Here is a 19,394-nt window from a genome sequence, read left to right as displayed (position 1 = left end):
AAAACTAAAAATAGAACTACCCTACGACCCAGCAATTGCACTATTAGGTATTTATCATAGGGGAAGAGGTATGCTGTTTCGAGGGGGCACATGCACCCCAATGTTTATAGCAGCACTATCAACAATAGCCAAAGTATGGAAAGAGCCCAAATGTCCATCAATGGATGAATGGATAAAGTAGAAGTGGTATATATATACAATGGAGTATTACCCGGCAGTCATAAAGAATTAAATCTTGCCGTTTGTAACTATGTGGGTGGAACTGGAGGGTATTTTGCTAAGTGAAATTAGAAAAAGACAAATATATAACTTCATTCATATGAGGACTTTGAGACACAGAACAGATGAACATAAGAGAAGGGAAGCAAAAATAATACAAAAATAGGGAGGGGACAAAACATAAGAGACTCTTAAGATGGAGAACAAACAAAGGGTTACTGGAGGGGTTGTTGGGGGGGGATGGGCTAAATGGGTAAATCATTGTTGCACTATATGTTAACTAACTTGGATGTAAATTAAAAAAATAAAATAAAATAAAAAATAAGAGGGATAATAGGGCAAAAACAAAATATGGGAAGAGAAATAATCACTATCCAAAACGGTAAAAAACAAACAAGCAAACCCAGCAACCTACAGATTCAAGAAAGTATGTTAAGCCTAAGCAGGGTACATATTTAGGAAAACCATACAGAAGAACACTGCTTTAATTTTAAGACTGCTAAAAACATTAAATAAAGATAAAATTTTAAAAGTGTTCAGAAAAATAAGACCAGGAACAGTAAAACTAATGACTATTAAGGAGGAAACATCCTGTGTCTTAAATATAAATAGGAAAAGAGAAAAACTCCCTTTCTTGTTGTAATAGGCCAGTGTAATCTTGAAACTAAACATGTCAAGAATGTTACAAGAAAAGAAAAATTCAAACCAGTTACATGAATATAGATGTAAAATTTTTAAATGTTAGCAGGTTGAGTCTAGCAATGCATAAAAATAATACAACTGAGTGGATTTAATACAGGAATACAAAGGTGATTTGTCATTTGAAAATTAACACATCTAATAAGAGTAGAAAAAGAGTAGAAAAATCATAATTTCTGCTGATAATAAAATTGAGCACCATGTTGATAATAGTAATAAAAGAAAACTTAATTTTGATAAGTATCTACAAAAAAAAAAACCAACAGCAAAATCATACTTAATATAGGTTATTGAAATGTTTTCCCTCTGAAATCAGAACAAAGTGTCCTCACTGTTCCTGTTTCTATTGAACACTATAATGAAATTGCTAGTCAGTGCAATAGGGAAAAAAAAAAAAGTAGAAAATAAGGATTGGAAAAATAAGGAATAAGAAGTAAGACTTATCTACTGATGATATGATTATGTACTTATATACAGAGGTATCCAAACAAGTAAGTAGAATTAAGATAAGTATACAGACAAGTATACAGACAAGTTAGTAGAATTAAATAAATTTAGGAGAATCTTTGGATATAAGTTCAATATTCAAAAACCAGGTGTATTTTTATATACCAAAAATCAGATAATAAATGTTATTTATTGAAAGATACAGATAATAACATCAAAAAATATTAGCTATCCAGGTTAAATCTAAATAAAGATGTGTATAACATATATACTGAAAAGTACAAAACATTATTAAGATAAAATAAAGAAGACCTAAATAAATTGAAGTTTATGTTATGATCATAGGTGGGAAGACTCAATATTTTTAAGCATGACAGTTCTTCCCAAATTTATATATTAATCCAATTTCAATAGTTTATTACACTGCATGCTTTAATGATTTGTACACTTTTCTATACATACATTATAGTTCAATAAAAAGCTCAATTAAAAGATCTTTCCCATTAAAACATATACTTGTAAGATATCAGGAGACTTAACAGATTTTTATAGAATGCAGTAAACTTAGATACTGTTAATACTTTGAGGACTAATGATTTTTAGCTGTGTTTTATTTTAATTAAAAAATTTATTTTATTGTTGAAGTATAATTGACATACAATATCCTGTTAATTTCAGGTGTATATCATAGTGATTCAATGTTTTTATACATTTCAAAATGATTTCCAAGATAAGTCTAGTTACCCTCAGCTGTGATTTTCTTTAATCATGAATGCTACCTCTGTTTTGTTACATTGTGTGGTTAGCCAGACTAGATAAAATAGTAGATTATTTTGGAAATCTTTAGTATGAAATCAGCTTAAGTTTTATATTGAAATATTTAATATTTTCTCACTGTAGTTAAATGAAGTAAGTGAAGAAAACAAGAAGATGGAGATTCAGGCTAAGAGAGTTCAAGCTCGTTTAGATAATTTACAGGTAAGCTGCCTGCACAAGTGAATTTTAAATGATTGCCTTTGGGTTTTCTCACATTTAATACAATTGTGTTTTAATTCATGGATATGCACTGTTGCAGAGGAAATATGAGTTTATGACAATACAGAGACTGAAAGGAAATTCCCATGCTGCTAACGAAATGAAAAGTTTAAGACAAGAAAAAGTACCAGTCTCAAAAACTCACAAGGTATGATGTGATTGAAAATTTCTCCAATAGAAGGCAAAGACATTTTTTCTCTTTGTTCTTGAACCTTTTTTTTCTATCCTTTTTGATATGAAAAGATTCACCATAATAATTCATTTACAGAGAAATAGCTGTATAATGTTTCTAATATGCTTCTATTTACAAAAGCAAAACAAAGTATTTCAGTAGTGTTTCAGGCCTAGTAACATTGACAGATCACAGGACCTTAAGCTTAATAAGAGCTTTATTATTCATTGTGTTTTAAGAACCCATAAGCTTTCAATGTTTTCTGTCAAGACTGCAATCCACACCTGAATGAGCTCTAATTTATTTATTTTTTCCTAATAATTTTTTTACATTGAGGCATAAATTACAGTAACATAATGCATATTGTTAAGTATATAGTTTGGTCAGTATTGAAGAATGCCTATACTCCTGTAACCTACAACTAGATAGAGAATATTTCCATCACTCTAGAAAGTTCCCTTGTCCCTTCTCAGCTCTTCCTTGTAAGAAGTAGCTGCTAATCTGCATTCTATCACCATGAATTCATTTTACCTATTTTAGAACTTAGGTCAATGAGATTGTATAGTATGCATTCATTTGGGTAAGGCTTATTTTACTCATTATAACATTGGGTGTATCAATAGTTTGTTCCTCTGTAGTTGCTCAGTAGTATTCCGTTGTATGACTGTATCACAGAATTTGTTTATTCTTCTGTTGATAGACACCTGGGCTATTTCTATTTTTTGTCTATTATGAATAAAGCTGTTAAGAATATTTGTGTACAAGGCTTTTAGCGGACATGTGTTTTCATTCATCTTGGAAATACAACTAAGGCCAGAATTTATGGGTCATAGATATTTGACTTTTCATGAAACTGCCAGTTTTCCAAAGCTGTTGTACCGTTTTATACTCCTATGAATTTTGTGATTGCTCCACAACCTTGCCAACATTTGTTTTCAGTCTTTTTCATTTTGACCTTTCGGTAGGTGAGTAGTGATATCTCAATGTGGGTTTTTAATAATTTTTATAAATCCTCTACTTATTTTCATAAAGTGGGAACACAGCACTGTTTAAAGATTTTTGTGGAATCTGAGTAGTAAAATCAGGAGCCACCATTGGGCAGTGTGACTCTGAAGGTGTTAACTATCTGGCTTATGATGAAGACATCATGACTCAGGACCAAATTCAGCAAAAGATTGCTATGCAGAACCTTCTCTTCTTGGAGCTACTAGAACTCACCATCCTATGCAGGGAATATGCTGGATGACATCTATCACTGGAAGATTGAGCACCTCCACCAAAAGTTCTCATACATCTGCAAGACCAGGCTTTATGTGAGCAGCTGCTGCTGCTGCTGCTCCTCCTCCTCCTCCTCCTCCTTCTTAAATGTTTATTTATTTCTGAGAGAGGGGAGGGACAGAGAGAGAGAGGGAGATAGAGCATCCAAAGTGGGCTCCGTGCTGCCAGCAGAGAGCCCAATGTAGGGCTTAAACCCACAAACTGGGAGATCATGACTTACGCTGAAGTGGGATACTTAACTGCTGAGCTACCCAGATGCCCTTATATGAACAGCTTCTATCGAGGTTTTGGATTCTCCACGTGGAAATGCTGCTGGATGTCAGCAGGGAGTTTTAGCAGTTCAAGCCCGTGTCTGCCAAGATCAAAGAAGACCTGGTGTCCCAGGGCTTCACTGTTCACAGTTGAAGATTTCCACACCATGTTTATAGACCTAACTGAGCAGATGGAGAAGCAGACCTAAGTAGCCAACTTGTTGCCCTCCTTCAATAACCAGAGGACCTTGGACTTTCTGTTAGTCTACCTGCAACTGTTCACCTCAGGCTTCCTGTAGTATGAGCACTTCATTGAAGGTGGGTGCACTGTAAAGGAATTCTGCCACCAGGAGGTAGAGGCCACGTATGAGGATAGTAACCACATTCTTGTCATCATGCCAGCCCACGCCCTCAGGGTTCCATCCAGGTGGGTGGAAGGAGATTGCACAGAGGGTATAGCACCAACCTGCACATCTTTCCCTGAAGTCTCTGGGCCTAAGATCTACCTTCTCTACCTCCTGGAACTACGATTTCCTCTACAAATAGGACTTGCCCCTGTCTGCCACTGCCCTGGCCTGCCACTGCCCTCTGCCAGGCAGCACATATGTTCAGAAATATTTTTTGTGGTTGTAAATGGAAATATTTCATACCCCCGCTCTGACCTTTTTCCTCTTATACAGCCTTCCATGTTGTATTAACTCAGTTTTATTTCTACTCGGTACTTAATGATGACTGAAGTCATCTAAAGTTTCCATTTGAAGAAAACAGGTTAAAATTACTCGTTCAGAATAATGTAACTCTAATCTCATTCTGATTTTGTAGATTGCTGTCTGCTTAATGTTACTTTTTTATTTATTTGCTTTTGTTTCTTTGTCTTTTCAGATTTCTAAAAAACTAAATCTAGTGTAGTTTCCTGTTTAAGGTAGATGTGTGATAAATGTAGAATTAAATTGACTAAAAGTGATTTGAAGGAATACTAAAATCAGTGTAATTGAATCTATAAATTTTTCTGGCATTTTGTTCTTTACTTCAGTTTGATAGACTCTCAGAGATAGACTCTCAATACATATTTTAATGGCATTCTTTAGGTAACTTTTTCTATAATCCCCAAATTTAAAACTTGTCTTTGAAATTTTATCAGGTTGTGAACTGAAATATATGTTTGGTTTAATTTTTTACATATAGGTACCACTTAATGCACAAGTTTATGAACTTTTAACTGTCTTCATGGACTGGATTTCAGATCACCACCTTAGTAAATTAAAAAGCGAAGAATCTGGAATGGATGGTGAAAAGCCCCTACTGAAATTTGCTTCTCAGAGAAATGATATTCAGGAGAAGTGTATAAAGGTTTGTTTCTTGATTTGATACATATGACTTATGAAGATCAAAACTGGAAAGCCTATTGTATATGTTATAAGGGAAAAAATATTGAAAATATTTTTGATTGAAAATTGACCAGGGGCGCCTGGGTGGCTCAGTCAATTGAGCTTCTGACTTCGGCTCAGGTCATGATCTCACGGTCTGTGGGTTTGAGCCCCGCGTCGGGCTCTGTGCTGACCGCTCAGAGCCTGGAACCTGTTTCGGATTCTGTGTCTCCCTCTCTCTGACCCTCCCCCATCCGTGCTCTGTCTCCCTCTGTCTCAAAAATAAAATAAACATTAAAAAAATCTTTAAAAAAAAAAAAAAGAAAAAAAAAAAAAAAAGAAAATTGACCATACCAATAGTTCTTAAAAGATTCATTTCAGACTTAATTAAAATTAATTCATACTTTTATTTTTCTTAACATAATGGGAATTTCTTTTTAAAGATAGAGACTAGAAGTTAACATCTTAATCCAGAAATGGCAAAATAATTGTATACTAGAGTTAGGCAAATGATCAGTGATACGAACAATTCCTGATTGATAACACATGATTTCCACTAAAATAATTTTGTTTTACTTTTTGTCATGAAGGGATGAAAAGTCTATTTGTAAGGGGCTTCTCGTTAACAAAAAGAAATGACCATTTTCTTAAGTTACAGACATTAATTTGGATATTAGTATTCATGATTTCTAGTTAGTATATGTGGTCATTAGAGGTTGACAACTATATTCTACAAGAAATATATTAAAACTTTGAAGAGTAGACATCTAAAGTTGTTTGTTTAGTGTTTTCAGAAACAATTACATAATTGTTAAATATTGGCTAGGGTTTCATTTGACAAAATTATTTCCAGTTTTCATCTTTACGTAACTAAAATGTTTCTTCTAAATGCCTTTTCTGCTTGGCAGAATAATGGCCTTCAAGATACTCATATCCTAATCCCTGGAACCTTTCCATATGTTATGTTATATGGCAGAAGTGAATTACGGTTTGCTAATCAGCTGACTTTCCAATAGAGATTGACCAGGTTGTCTGAGTGGGTCCAGTAGTCATGTGAGCTTTTAACCAGACAAAGCAGAAGAACAGGTCAGAGACTCAGCCCATGTTTGCTAGCTTTGAAGGTGGAAGAAAAGTGCCATAAGCCAAGTAAAGCTTCTAGAAATTAGTGCAATTTTAGTTATATTTAAGGCTGTGATTAATTTTCAGTTAATTTTTTGTCTCTGGTGTAAGATAAGCGTCCACTTCATTTTTCACAAGTGAATATCCAGTTTTCCCCTCACCGTTTGTTGAAGAGACTGTCCTTTTCCCCATTGAGTGGTCTTGGCACCCTTGATAAACATTATTTCACCATGTATGTGAGGGCTTATTTCTGGGCTCTCTGTCTCATTGGTTTTTATATCTCTATGTGAATATGACACTGTTGTGATTACTGTAGCTTTGCAGCAAGTTTGAAATCAGGAAGTGTGAGACCTTCAACTTTGTTCTTTTTCAAGATTGTTTTTTGTCTGTTCACTGTGCCTGGAGATTCCATATGAATTTTAGAAAGAGTAGTAGTCTATGTTGTATAAAAGTTTTACATTTTTGTGTAATTAAGCCCATATCCTTTCTTATTTATTTATTTATGTATTTATATATGTATTTTTTATTTTGAGAGAGAGTGAGTGAGTGAGCAGGGGAGGGGCAGAGAGAGAAGAGAGAGAATCTCAAGCAGGGATTCCCAAGCCCCTGACAGAGCAGAAGTCCAGTGCAGGGCTCAGTCCCACAAACCATGAGATCATGACCTGAGCTGAAATCAGCAATCAGACGCCTAACTGACTGAGCCACCCAGGTGCCCCCCCCCCCGCCTTATGCTTTGTTTTGTTTCTGCCACTGCATCAGTGTTATTTTTTTTTCAATCTATGAAGTTTATTGTCAAATTGGTTTCCATACAACACCCAGTGCTCATCCCAAAAGGTGCCCTCCTCAATACCCATCACCCACCCTCCCCTCCCTCACACCCCCCATCAACCCTCAGTTTGTTCTCAGTTTTGTTTTTTGTTTTTTTTTTTCCAACATTTTTTTTTTTTTTTTTTTTTTTTGGGACAGAGAGAGACAGAGCATGAACGGGGGAGGGGCAGAGAGAGAGGGAGACACAGAATCGGAAACAGGCTCCAGGCTCCGAGCCATCAGCCCAGAGCCTGACGCGGGGCTCGAACTCACGGACCGCGAGATCGTGACCTGGCCGAAGTCGGACGCTGAACCGACTGCGCCACCCAGGCGCCCCTGTTCTCAGTTTTTAAGTGTCTCTTATGCTTTGGCTCTCTTCCACTCTAACCTCCTTTTTTTTTTTTTTTTCTTTCTTCCCCTCCCCCATGGGTTTCTGTTAAGTCTCTCAGGATCCACATAAGAGTGAAACCATGTGGTATCTGTCTTTCTCTGTATGGCTTATTTCACTTAGCATAACACTCTCCAGTCCCATCCACATTGCTACAAAGGGCCATATTTCATTCTTTCTCATTGCCACGTAGTACTCCATTGTGTATATAAACCACAATTTCTTTATCCATTCATCAGTTGATGGACATTTAGGCTCTTTCCATAATTTGGCTATTGTTGAGAGTGCTGCTATAAACATTGGGGTACAAGTGCCCCTATGCATCAGTACTTCTGTATCCCTTGGGTAAATTCCTAGCAGTGCTATTGCTGGGTCATAGGGTAGGTCTATTTTTAATTTTCTGAGGAACCTCCACACTGTTTTCCAGAGTGGCTGCACCAATTTGCATTCCCACCAACAGTGCAAGAGGGTTCCCGTTTCTCCACATCCTCTCCAGCATCTATAGTCTCCTGATTTGTTCATTTTGGCCTCTCTGACTGGCGTGAGGTGGTATCTGAGTGTGGTTTTGATTTGTATTTCCCTAATGAGGAGCGACGTTGAGCATCTTTTCATGTGCCTGTTGGCCATCCAGATGTCTTCTTTAGAGAAATGTCTATTCATGTTTTCTGCCCATTTCTTCACTGGATTATTTGTTTTTCGGGTGTGGACTTGGTGAGCTCTTTATAGATTTTGGATACTAGCCCTTTGTCCGATATGTCATTTGCAAATATCTTTTCCCATTCTGTTGGTTGCCTTTTAGTTTTGTCGGTTGTTTCCTTTGCTGTGCAGAAGCCTTTTATCTTCATAAGGTCCCAGTAATTCATTTTTGCTTTTAATTCCCTTGCCTTTGGGGGTGTGTCAAGTAAGAAATTGCTACGGCTGAGGTCAGAGAGGTCTTCCTGCTTTCCCCTTCCAGGGTTTTGATGGTTTCCTGTCTCACATTCAGGTCCTTTATCCATTTTGAGTTTATTTTTGTGAATGGTGTGAGAAAGTGGTCTAGTTTCAATCTTCTGCATGTTGCTGTCCAGTTCTCCCAGCACCATTTGTTAAAGAGACTGTCTTTTTTCCATTGGATGTTCTTTCCTGCTTTGTCAAAGATTAGTTGGGCATACGTTTGTGGGTCTAGTTCTGGGGTTTCTATTCTATTCCATTGGTCTATGTGTCTCTTTTTGTGCCAATACCATGCTGTCTTGATGATGACAGCTTTGTAGTAGAGGCTAAAGTCTGGGATTGTGATGCCTCCTGCTTTGGTCTTCTTCTTCAAAATTACTTTGGCTGTTCAGGGCCTTTTGTGGTTCCATATCAATTTTAGGATTACTTGTTCTAGTTTTGAGAAGAATGCTGGTGCAATTTTGATTGGAATTTCATTGAATGTGTAGATAGCTTTGGGTAGTATTGACATTTTGACAATATTTATTCTTCCAATCCATGAGCACGGAATGTTTTTCCATTTCTTTATATCTTCATCAATTTCCTTCATAAGCTTTCTATAGTTTTCAGCATACAGATCCTTTACATCTTTGGTTAGATTTATTCCTAGGTATTTTATGGTTCTTGGTGCAATTGTGAATGAGATCAGTTTCTTTATTTGTCTTTCTGTTGCTTCATTGTTAGTGTATAAGAATGCAACTGATTTCTGTACATTGATTTTGTATCCTGAGACTTTGCTGAATTTATGTATCAGTTCTAGCAGACTTTTGGTGGAGTTTATCAGGTTTTCCATGTATAGAGAGAGAATTCTAAGTAGGCTCCATGCTGTCAGTGCAGAGCCTGACACAGGACTAGATCTCATGAACTATGAGATCATGACCTGAGCCGAAATAGTCAGATTCTTAACTGACTGAGTCCCTGGGTATTCTTGATTGCACGTTTTTTCCTTTCAATACTTTCGATATAGCATGCCACTTTCCTCTGGCCTACAGAGTTTCTGCTGATGATAGCCTTTTGGGGTTTCTTGTAAGTGATTGTTTACTCTTGCTGTTTTTGAAAGATTTCTCTTTATCACCACTTTTTGCCTTTTTTTTTTTTCTTTTAAGCAGGCTTCACACGCAGCATGGAGCCCAATGTGGGGCTTGAACTCATGACCCTGAGAGCAAGACCTGAGCTGAGACCAAGAATCAGATACCTAACCAACTGAGCCACCTAGGCACCCCGCTCTTTGCCATTTTTGTATGTCCCTTGGTGTGGATCTTTTGGTTTACTCTTACTTCCTGGATCTGGATGTCTGTTTTCTTTCCCAGATTTGGGATATTTTCAGCTATTATTTCTTCAAATAAATTTTCTGTCCCCTTCTCTCTCTCTTCTCCTTCTGGGATCCCTATGATGTAAACATTATGCTTGATGATGTCACTGAGTTTTCTCAACCTATTCTCATTTATTAGTAGTAGTATTATTTGCTATTCAGTCTGGTTGCTTTCCATTACTCTGTCTTTTATATCACTGATCCCTTCTTCTACCTCCTCTAACTTACTACTGATTGCCTCTACTGTATATTTTATTTCAGTTTGAATTCTTTATTTCTTACTGGTTCTTTTTTTATATTTTCTATGTATATGTTGAAGTTCTTACTGAATTAATACTCTCTTGTCTCCAATCTAGTGAGTATCTTTTTGATCATTATTTTGAATTCTTTATCAGGCATATTATCTCTGTTTCACTTAGCTCTTATTGCTATGGTTTTGTCCTGTTCTTTCTTTTGGGACATATTCTCTGTTTCTTCATTTCATCTAACTCTCTGTGTTTGTGTCTATGTACTGTGTAGGTCAGCAGTGTCACCTTGTCTTGAAAACAGTGGTCTTGTGTAGAAGAGGTCCTTTGGTGTCCTACAGTGCCGTGCCCACTTGTCACTAGAACCAGGTACTCCAGGTGTTTCTCCTATGTGGTGTTTCTCCTATGTGTTTCCCCCTCTTGTGTCTAAGCCTTTAGCCCAGTTGGTTACAGTGATCCTGCTTTGCCTGGTATTAGCATAAAGGGCAGGATTTGTTTTTTTCGCCATTCAGGTATCTGTCTGAGGCTTCCATGGGCTCATAGGTGGGTGGTGCCAGCAGTCAGGCTAGCTGTCTGCAGTTAGCCTGTCTGCTATAGATGCAAGGCACTGAGCAGCATTACTTTCTCCCAGCAGGGCCAACTGAGAGGCTTTCCTTGGTGAATGGAGCTGGCAGTCAGACTTGATTCGGCACTTAGCCTCTCTGCCATAGGTGCTGGTGCACCCAATGGCAGGGCTTTCTCCCCATGCAGCTAGCTAAAAGACTCAGCTGCTAGAACTGTGGGCGTGCTGGTGTATGGGGTTATCTCCCCCTCGCCAGGTCAAGAGTTACTTTGGAGTGGTGCCCATCCCTGCCAGGGCTGCTTGCAGGGTGTAGTGGGGTGGGACAGCTTTGGATGGCTGCCTGGTGAGGTGGATGTTTTGGATGGGACAGGTTTTTACAGGGATTACTAGGCTAGCGTAAGGTATATAGTGTTAGCAAGCTAGGTGGAGAGTTTTAACCTCGGCTCCCACAAGTGCCTGGCTATCTGGTCTCGGGGAAGGAAAAAGAAATGGTACCTGCGAGCACTTTTGTTTTTGGAGGAATCTGAAGATCCCTGCCCCTCCACTGCACCTTCTGAGATTAGTAAATTAATCTTTACATATACCCCAGGTGCTTTTCAAACTGCTGCTTCTGTGCTGTGTCTTGGGGCTGGAGTTATTTATTATGGGAGCTCTTGAAGGATGAGGACTCAATTTCCTGTTGCCTTCTGGATGCCCAGAGTTAAGCCTGCTGATTTTTAAAATACCTGAAGTTAAGCCTGGCTGATTTCAAAAGCTCCCAAAGTTAAGCCCCACTGGTTTCTAAAGCCAGATGTTACTGGTACTTGTCTTCCCAGTGCAAGTCCCCAGTGCCTGGGGTGCCTGCTGTGGAGTCTCATCCTCTTGCTTCTCTGTGCTTGTGGTATCCCTCCCATTTGTGGTTAGTGTTACTGGGGATTTGGTTCCCAACTACATCCCTGCCCCTCCTACCCTTTTTGATGTCACGGCCTTTCTACAATTAACTGTTGAAGGTCGTTTCTCTCAGTCTTCAGGTTGTTTACATAGTGAGTTGAATAGGTGTAGTGTGAGTGTACTTGTGGGACAAGGCGAGCTCTGGATCCTATTCCACCATCTTCCTTTGGATCATCTACTTTTTCATAGTTTTAAAAATGCTTCCACATATATTTTTTCATGTAAACCTCACAGCAATTTTTGTGAGATAACCAGATCTGTTATTATGCCAGTTTCACAAGCAGTATTAAGAGAGTTTTGAGATTTTATTATTCTACATGGCTGGGAAGAAAATGGCAGATTTGGAATTTAGTTCATGGACATTCTGCTGTCTTGTCTCTTATAATCCATGATGAAAAACAAAATTGAGTAAGTCTCTGTGTAAAGGTTATAAGCATCAGTACAGTTTTCCATGAATAGCTAGCTACTCATCCCTTTATTGGCTTTGTCAATCAAAATTTTTCTTTAAAGTTGATGTAACTCATTATCCACTAAGATATGAAAATTCAAGTTTCAATCATATACAAAAGTCTATTCTAGACCGCACAGTTAAAATAGTAGTAGAATATGAAATAATTGTTTAAAATAGCTTGGAAACTTACATGGTAGCTAAGGTTATTATAAGTATGACTCCCTAAGAAAGCCATATCTCTCCATCTGTATCTCTCCATTCATCCATCCATTAGAGGATCAACTACTTTACCTTTTTTACTTTACCTCACAAATGTCTATTAAATTCCTATTACTTTTAGTGTATGATAAATGTGGAGTTTTTTTCCATGTTGAAAGGCTAAAGATTGGCATGTAAAAAATTATTACAAGAATTACTGAGCTCTCTTCAGGACTGAGACACTGGGTATCAATAGATTTCCTGTCAGGTCTCTCATTACTGTGTATTTTCTGTGCGCTAGCTATTATTTCTATGTATATCTTGAATGCTAGGTAATTGACTGTTTTGTGTATTTAAACATAACTGCTTATAATGTCTTGATTCTGTATTTTAAAGTTCATTGATGTTTTGAGAAGATGTTGGAGACCTAAATGATGGTTTTAGTATTATTTCCCTGTATCTATTGATTCCAAAAGAAAAGTAACCTAGAATTTCTAGTCTGTTAAAATACAAAGTTTGAAGTAATAATTTTTGTTATAAGTATTCAGCATGCAGCAATCAGTAAAAAAAATTGTAGAGGTTTGGAGGTCTTTCTAAAATATTTAATAACTGGTCCATATACAGATTTCCACAGGTGGCCCCAATCTTTTTTTTATATTTAGTTCAAATTTCAATCTAACAAGGCAGATATCCATAGAACCCTCCACTCAACAGTTGCAGAATATACATTCCTCTACAGTGTACCTGGAACATTCACCAGCATAGCCCATATGCCAAGAAAAATGGAACCTTAATACATTATACAAAGTATATTTTCTGACCACAGTGGAATTAAATTAGAAATCAGTAACAGAATGAAATTTGAGAAATTCACAAATGTATGGAAGTTAAATAATATGTAACTAAATAACCAACTGGCCAATGAAGTAATCACAAGGGGAATTAGAAAGTAAGATGAAAAAAAATGAAAACACATTTACCAAGACACATGGGATGCAGCTAGAACAATACTTAGGGGAGGATATGTAGCTGCAAATGCCTACATTAGAAAAGACGAATCTCAGTAATGTTACCTTCTACCATAAGACACTGGGATAATCAAGCAAACTAATCCTAAAGCCAGCAGTAAAGAAGTACTAAAGAGTAGAGCAGAAGTTTGTGAAACTGAGAATAGAAAAACAGTAGAGAAAATCAACAAAACTGAAAGTTGGTTCTTTTTCCAGAGGTTTTGAAACCTGACAAACCTTTATCTAGATTGGTCATTTGAAGAAAGACCAAACCAAGATTACTAAAATTGGGGGGAAAAAAGAGACATGATCATCTTACAGAAATAAAAAGATTTATAAGGAAATATTATGAATAATTGTAGGCTAATAGATAAGTGAGGTGAAGTAGGCAAATTCCTAGAGGGATAAAAACTATCAAAAAATGACTCAAGAAGAAGTAGAAAAGTTAAATTGATCTGTAATAAGTTAAAGAGATTAAATTAATCAAAATACTACCTACAAAGAAAAAGCCAGGTCCATATGGCTTCGTTGGTGAATTCTAATAGTCATTAAAGAATTAATGTAAATTCTGCACAAACTCTTCTCAAAAATAGAAAAGGATCCCACACTTAACTCATCTTATGATGCCAGTATTATCATGATAACAAAACCAGACAAATATATCACAAGAACAGTAGAAACCAATCACTTAGGATTACAGACACAAAACTCCTCAACCCAATACAAGCAAATTGAATCCAGTCACATATAAAAAGAATTGTATACCATAACTAAGTATGATTTATCCCAGGAATGTAAGGTTGACTTAACCTCCAGAAATCTACTCATGTTATACCAGTAAAATAAGGATAAAAATCACATTATTTTCTCAACAGATACAAAAAAAAGCATTTGACAATTCAACATACTTTTATGATAAAAGCAGTTAAAAGCTAGAGATAAAAGGGAACTTTCTTTATTGATAAAGTACATCCACAAAATCTCCCTAAGTATGACTCCCTAAGAAAGCCATATCTCTCCATCTGTATCTCTCCATTCATCCATCCATTAGAGGATCAACTACTTTACCTTTTTTACTTTACCTCACAAATGTCTATTAAATTCCTATTACTTTTAGTGTATGATAAATGTGGAGTTTTTTTCCATGTTGAAAGGCTAAAGATTGGCATGTAAAAAATTATTACAAGAATTACTGAGCTCTCTCTTCAGGACTGAGACACTTAATATCATACTTAATGATGAAAAAAAACCCTGTATGCTTCTCCCTAAAATTAGGAACAAGAAAAGAATACTTATTCTGACCTCTTCTATTTAATATTGCACTGGAGTTTCTAGCCCAGGAAGTTAGTTAAGAAAATGAAATAAAGGCATCCAGAGTAGAGAGAAAGTAAAACTATTTGCAGATGACATAATCTTGTTTATATAAAAACCTAAGGAAGTCACTAAAAAAAAAAACAACTATAAAAACTAATAAGCAAATTAAGGTTAAAGGATACAAGTTCAATATTCAAGAAATCAATTGTATATTTATATGCTAGCAATGAACAATTTGAGAATGAATGTAAGAAAACAATTCCCCTTTCAGTGGCATCAAAAAGAATACTTAGAAATTAGTTTTTCAGAAGAAGTGTAAAACTCATGCTCTGAAAACTATAAAACATTGTTGAAAGAAATTAAGAAGATCTAATAAAAGTTGAATGACATCCTTATTCATGGATTGGAAGATTTAGCATGCTGGTATTTCCTAAACTGATCTACATATTCAGTGCAATCCTTATTATAAAATCCCAGCTTGCTTCTTGGCAGAAATTAATAACCTCATCCTGAAATTCATATGGAAATGCCAGGGACCCAGAATATCCAAAACAAGCTTGAAAAAGGACTGAGTTGGAGAACTCACACTTCCTGATTTTAAATTTTTCTACAAAGCTACATTAATGGATAGAGTGTGATGTTGGCATAAGGACAGATGTGCAGGTCTAGGGACTAGAATTGAGAATCCAGAAATGACCCCTTATAGTGCATCCAAGGCCTACATATAAGAGGTAAAAAACACAAAACTCTCTGAAGAAACATACATGTAAATTGTGCCATTGGGTTTGAAAATGGCTTCTTAAATATGACACTGAAAGCAGAACGAAACAAAGAAGAAAGATAACTGGGGGCACCTGGGTGGCTCAGATCATGATCTCACGGTTTGTGGGTTCGAGCCACGCCCATGTTGGGCTCTGTGCTGACAGCTCAAGGCCTGGAGCCTACTTCAGATTCTGTGTCTCCCTCTCTCTCTCTGTGCTCTTGTGCTCTGTCTCTCTCAAAAATAAATAAACGTTTTAAAAATTTTAAAAAGAAAATTAATTAAAAAAAGATAATTGGGCTGTATCAAAATTTAAAACTTAACTGATTAAAAAATGGGTAAAGGACCTGAATAGACATTTTTCCAAAGAAGACCTATGCATGACCAACAAGTATATGAAAAGGTAAACATCACTGATAATCCAGGAAGCACAGATTAAAACAAACCTACAGTGAGATCTCACCTCAGACCTGTTAGGATCTCAAGTGTGTTCTCACCACCAAAAATAAATAAAAGGTAACTGTGTGAGATGATGGGTATGTTAATTATCTTGGTTGTGGTAGCCATTTCACAATGTATACATATATTAAAACATCACATTGTACACCTTAAATGCATTCAGTTTTGCTCATCTTATCTTAGTAATAAGGGTATATGGAAATAACATGAAAGAAAACATGGAATTGGGGAAAAGAGCAATGTATGTTAGTTATTTACAGAAGGTCTGGATGGCTGGAGTACCAGATGTGAAGAAAATAATGGGCAGTAGTGGGAGAAGAAAGCAGGGTTGAAGCATGGTGATCTTTGGAGTTTTGCCAACAAATTTGGCTTCTACATCTCTACAGCCCTAGCTTCTTACAGTGCCTGATAAAAACACATATTCAATAAATGTTAATTGTTGTTAAGACCAAACCAGAAGACAAAAAAACCTCCGTTGCTGAGAAAATTCTAACTAATAAAAACGAAATTTAAGATAAAACTTTTTTTCTTTTTAACTTTTATGCTCCAGAGGATACCATCATGAAAGTCAAAAGACAACCCAACTGAATAGAGAAAGTATTTTTCAAGTCATGTATCTGATAAGGGACTTCCATTTGAAATATTTTTTAAAAAGCCTTACAACTTAGTAATATAAAAGAAAACCTAATTAAAAATGCACTATGGATCTGAGTAGACATTTCTGTAAGAATCATATACAAATGGTCAATAAGCACATGAAATGATGCTCAACATTACTAACTTGGGAAATGCAAATCAAAACCATTTTGATATATCACATCCCATCACTAGGATGGCAAATTAAAAAACAAAAAACTAGGTAATCTTAATTGTGACCAAAATGTAAATGAAGAAATTGAAACTCATATACTGCTGGTGAAATTATAAAACTGTAGCACCTTTGGAAAATAGTCTGGCAGTTCCTGAAAAGATTTAACATAGATTACTATGTAAGTCAGCATTTCCATTCCTAGGTATGTACAGGAGAGATGAAGGCATATGTACGCACAGAAATTTGTACAGGGATGTTCATAGCAGCGTGATTCATAATAGCCAAAAAGTGGACAATCCAAATGTCCATCGGTGGATAAATGGTCTATGTATACAGTGGAACATTATTTGGTGGTAAAAAGAAATGCTGTATTGATGCATACTACAACATGAATGAACCTTGAGAATATTGAAAGTAGGGGCGCCTGAGTGGCCTCTGTTGGTTAAGTGTCTGACTTAGGCTCGGGTCGTGATCTCACTGTTCGTGAGTTCAAGCCCTGCATTGGGTTCTCTCTGGTCAGCACAGAGTCTGCTTCAGATCCTCTGTTTTCCTTTCTCTTTGACTCACTCTCTCTCTCTCTCTCTCTCTCTCAAATAAACATTTAAAAAAACAACAAATGAACCCAGTCTCAAACCTTAAAAAAAAAAGAAAGAAAATATTCAAAGTGACAGAAGCAAGTCACAAAAGACCACATACTGTATGATTCCATTTATATGAAAAATCCAGAATAGGTAAATCTATATAGAGAAGGCAGATCAGTGGTTGGGGCAGTATTGGGATGACTGCTAATGGTTAGGGTTTTTTGGGAGTAGGTGATGAAAATGTTCTAAAACTGATTATGATAATGGTTTCACAACTGTGTGAATATACTAAAAATCATTTAATTGTACACTTTAAATAGGTGAATTATATGGTGTATGAATTATGTCTCAATAAACCTATTAACAAAAAATTCACCACCACAACAAAAATAGAAATATAACCAGGCCTTTATGGTTGTCTTGGTTGAGTCTCTTTAAACTTAAGATACTTCACTTTCTCCACCATCCTTCTTGCCTCCCATTTTTATGGTAGTTTGTGGAAGAGCTCAATTGAGTATCTCACATTCTTAATTTTTCTGCATCCTTCTTTTTGGTATTATGTAACTTGTGTGGCAGAAATGCTTTATAGGTAATTCTGTGTACTCTATCTTGCCTACATATGTGTAGTCTCGTTTGAAAGATTTCACTCTGAAAAAAATCACTTTGATGATGATGATGATGATACTTCTCCTCCTCCTCCCCCTCTTCCCCAGTTGGGGGTTGAACTCACAACCCCAAGATCAAGGGTCACATGCTCTACCAACTCAGCCAGCCAAGTACCCCAAATCACTTTGATTCTTTACCAATTTTAAATCTCATATTAAAATATAGGGTGAAGGGGATTAAGTATACAAGATTTTACTGGAATTATGGCCTTAAGATAGTGAATAGTTATTAAATTCCATTCACCCATAAACATACAGTTTAGACATTTCTCCTTGAGGTGTCTAATTTTTCAGTTTTGCTTGAAATTTCATTCCAGAAAATAATAACTAAGACTAGTAGGAAACCAGTGAAGATCTTTAAGGAGAAAATAGCATCAGATTTATGCTTTTGAGGATCCTTCACTGCAGTGAAGGCTCCAGAGCAGATGCTGGAGAACAGTTAGGAAAGTCTTAAGTAGTTCAGATGAATTAAGACAGTAATTTGCATGAGAATCATGGTTATGGAATTAGAAGTAGACTGTTGAGAAAATATTTAGGAGGTAAAACAGATGAGACTTCGTAATGGATCTAGTATATAAGTTGAGGTATCTAGTTGGTTCCCAGGTTTCTGACTTTTGCAACTGGATGAATGTCAGTAGCATTCTCTCAAAATAGGAAATATTGGAGTACATCTGGGTTTGAGCCTCCTTAATCTGATAAGTTCTGGACAAGCTGAGTTTGAGATACCAAAATGGATGTGTCTGATAGACATCAATATAAGGGACCAGAGCTCAACACAAAGAGGAGTCTGTGCTAGATATGTAAATATGGGAGTCATTAGTTTGTATGGGCTAATTAGTCTGTGTTGGCTAATACTGAATTTGAGGAACGCCAACATTTAATGACCAAGTGAGTGAAGATGAACCGGCCAGAAAGACTGATAGTGACTAGAGAAGTAGAAGGAAAACTAGGAGAAACTGGTGTCGCAGAAGCCAATGAGTATTTCAAAAGGAGGAAGTAGTCAGTAGTGCCTAGATGGTACTGTGAAAGGCTACATATGTCCTTCCAAACTCGTATGTTTATTTTCTGTACCTATTGATCATATCTGTGGTCTAATTACATATGACTTTGTATCCTAGCTTTTATTGTTTTTACTTAATTATTATTAATATTTTTCTTGTTTATAATCTTTAGTCCACAGAGTGGATATACACTTTTTTTAAATATGAAATTTATTGTCAAATTGGTTTCCATACAACACCCAGTGATTATCCCAACAGGTGCCCTCCTCAATGCCCATGACCCACTTTCCCCTCCCTCCCACCCCCCATCAACCCTCAATTTATTCTCAGGTTTTAAGAGTCTCTTA

The 19,394-nt window shown here is 36.4% G+C and overlaps 1 protein-coding gene and 1 pseudogene across 5 annotated transcripts in view; both read left to right on the top strand.

Moving 5' to 3' along the window:
* CCDC138 (coiled-coil domain containing 138) overlaps positions 1-19,394 on the top strand; it is a 140,643-nt gene that overhangs the window by 34,835 nt on the left and 86,414 nt on the right. For 4 of the 5 annotated variants that reach the window (XM_019434590.2, XM_019434589.2, XM_019434592.2 and 1 more), the window contains exons 8-10: positions 2,266-2,343; positions 2,441-2,548; positions 5,287-5,451. In XM_019434590.2, coding sequence (XP_019290135.2) covers positions 2,266-2,343; positions 2,441-2,548; positions 5,287-5,451 — 351 coding nt within the window. The remainder of the gene's footprint in view (positions 1-2,265; positions 2,344-2,440; positions 2,549-5,286; positions 5,452-19,394) is intronic. The other variant, XM_019434591.2, reaches the window with a different exon arrangement.
* LOC109258044 (ubiquitin thioesterase OTUB1-like) lies at positions 3,420-4,749 on the top strand (annotated as a pseudogene).

This window comes from Panthera pardus, unplaced genomic scaffold (assembly GCF_024362965.1).
Source record: "Panthera pardus isolate Hobbes unplaced genomic scaffold, ASM2436296v1 HiC_scaffold_25, whole genome shotgun sequence".
Classification (NCBI taxonomy): domain Eukaryota; kingdom Metazoa; phylum Chordata; class Mammalia; order Carnivora; family Felidae; genus Panthera; species Panthera pardus.
The sequence above is the reverse complement of the archived record's forward strand: the minus strand, read 5'-3'. Positions and strand labels throughout refer to the sequence as shown.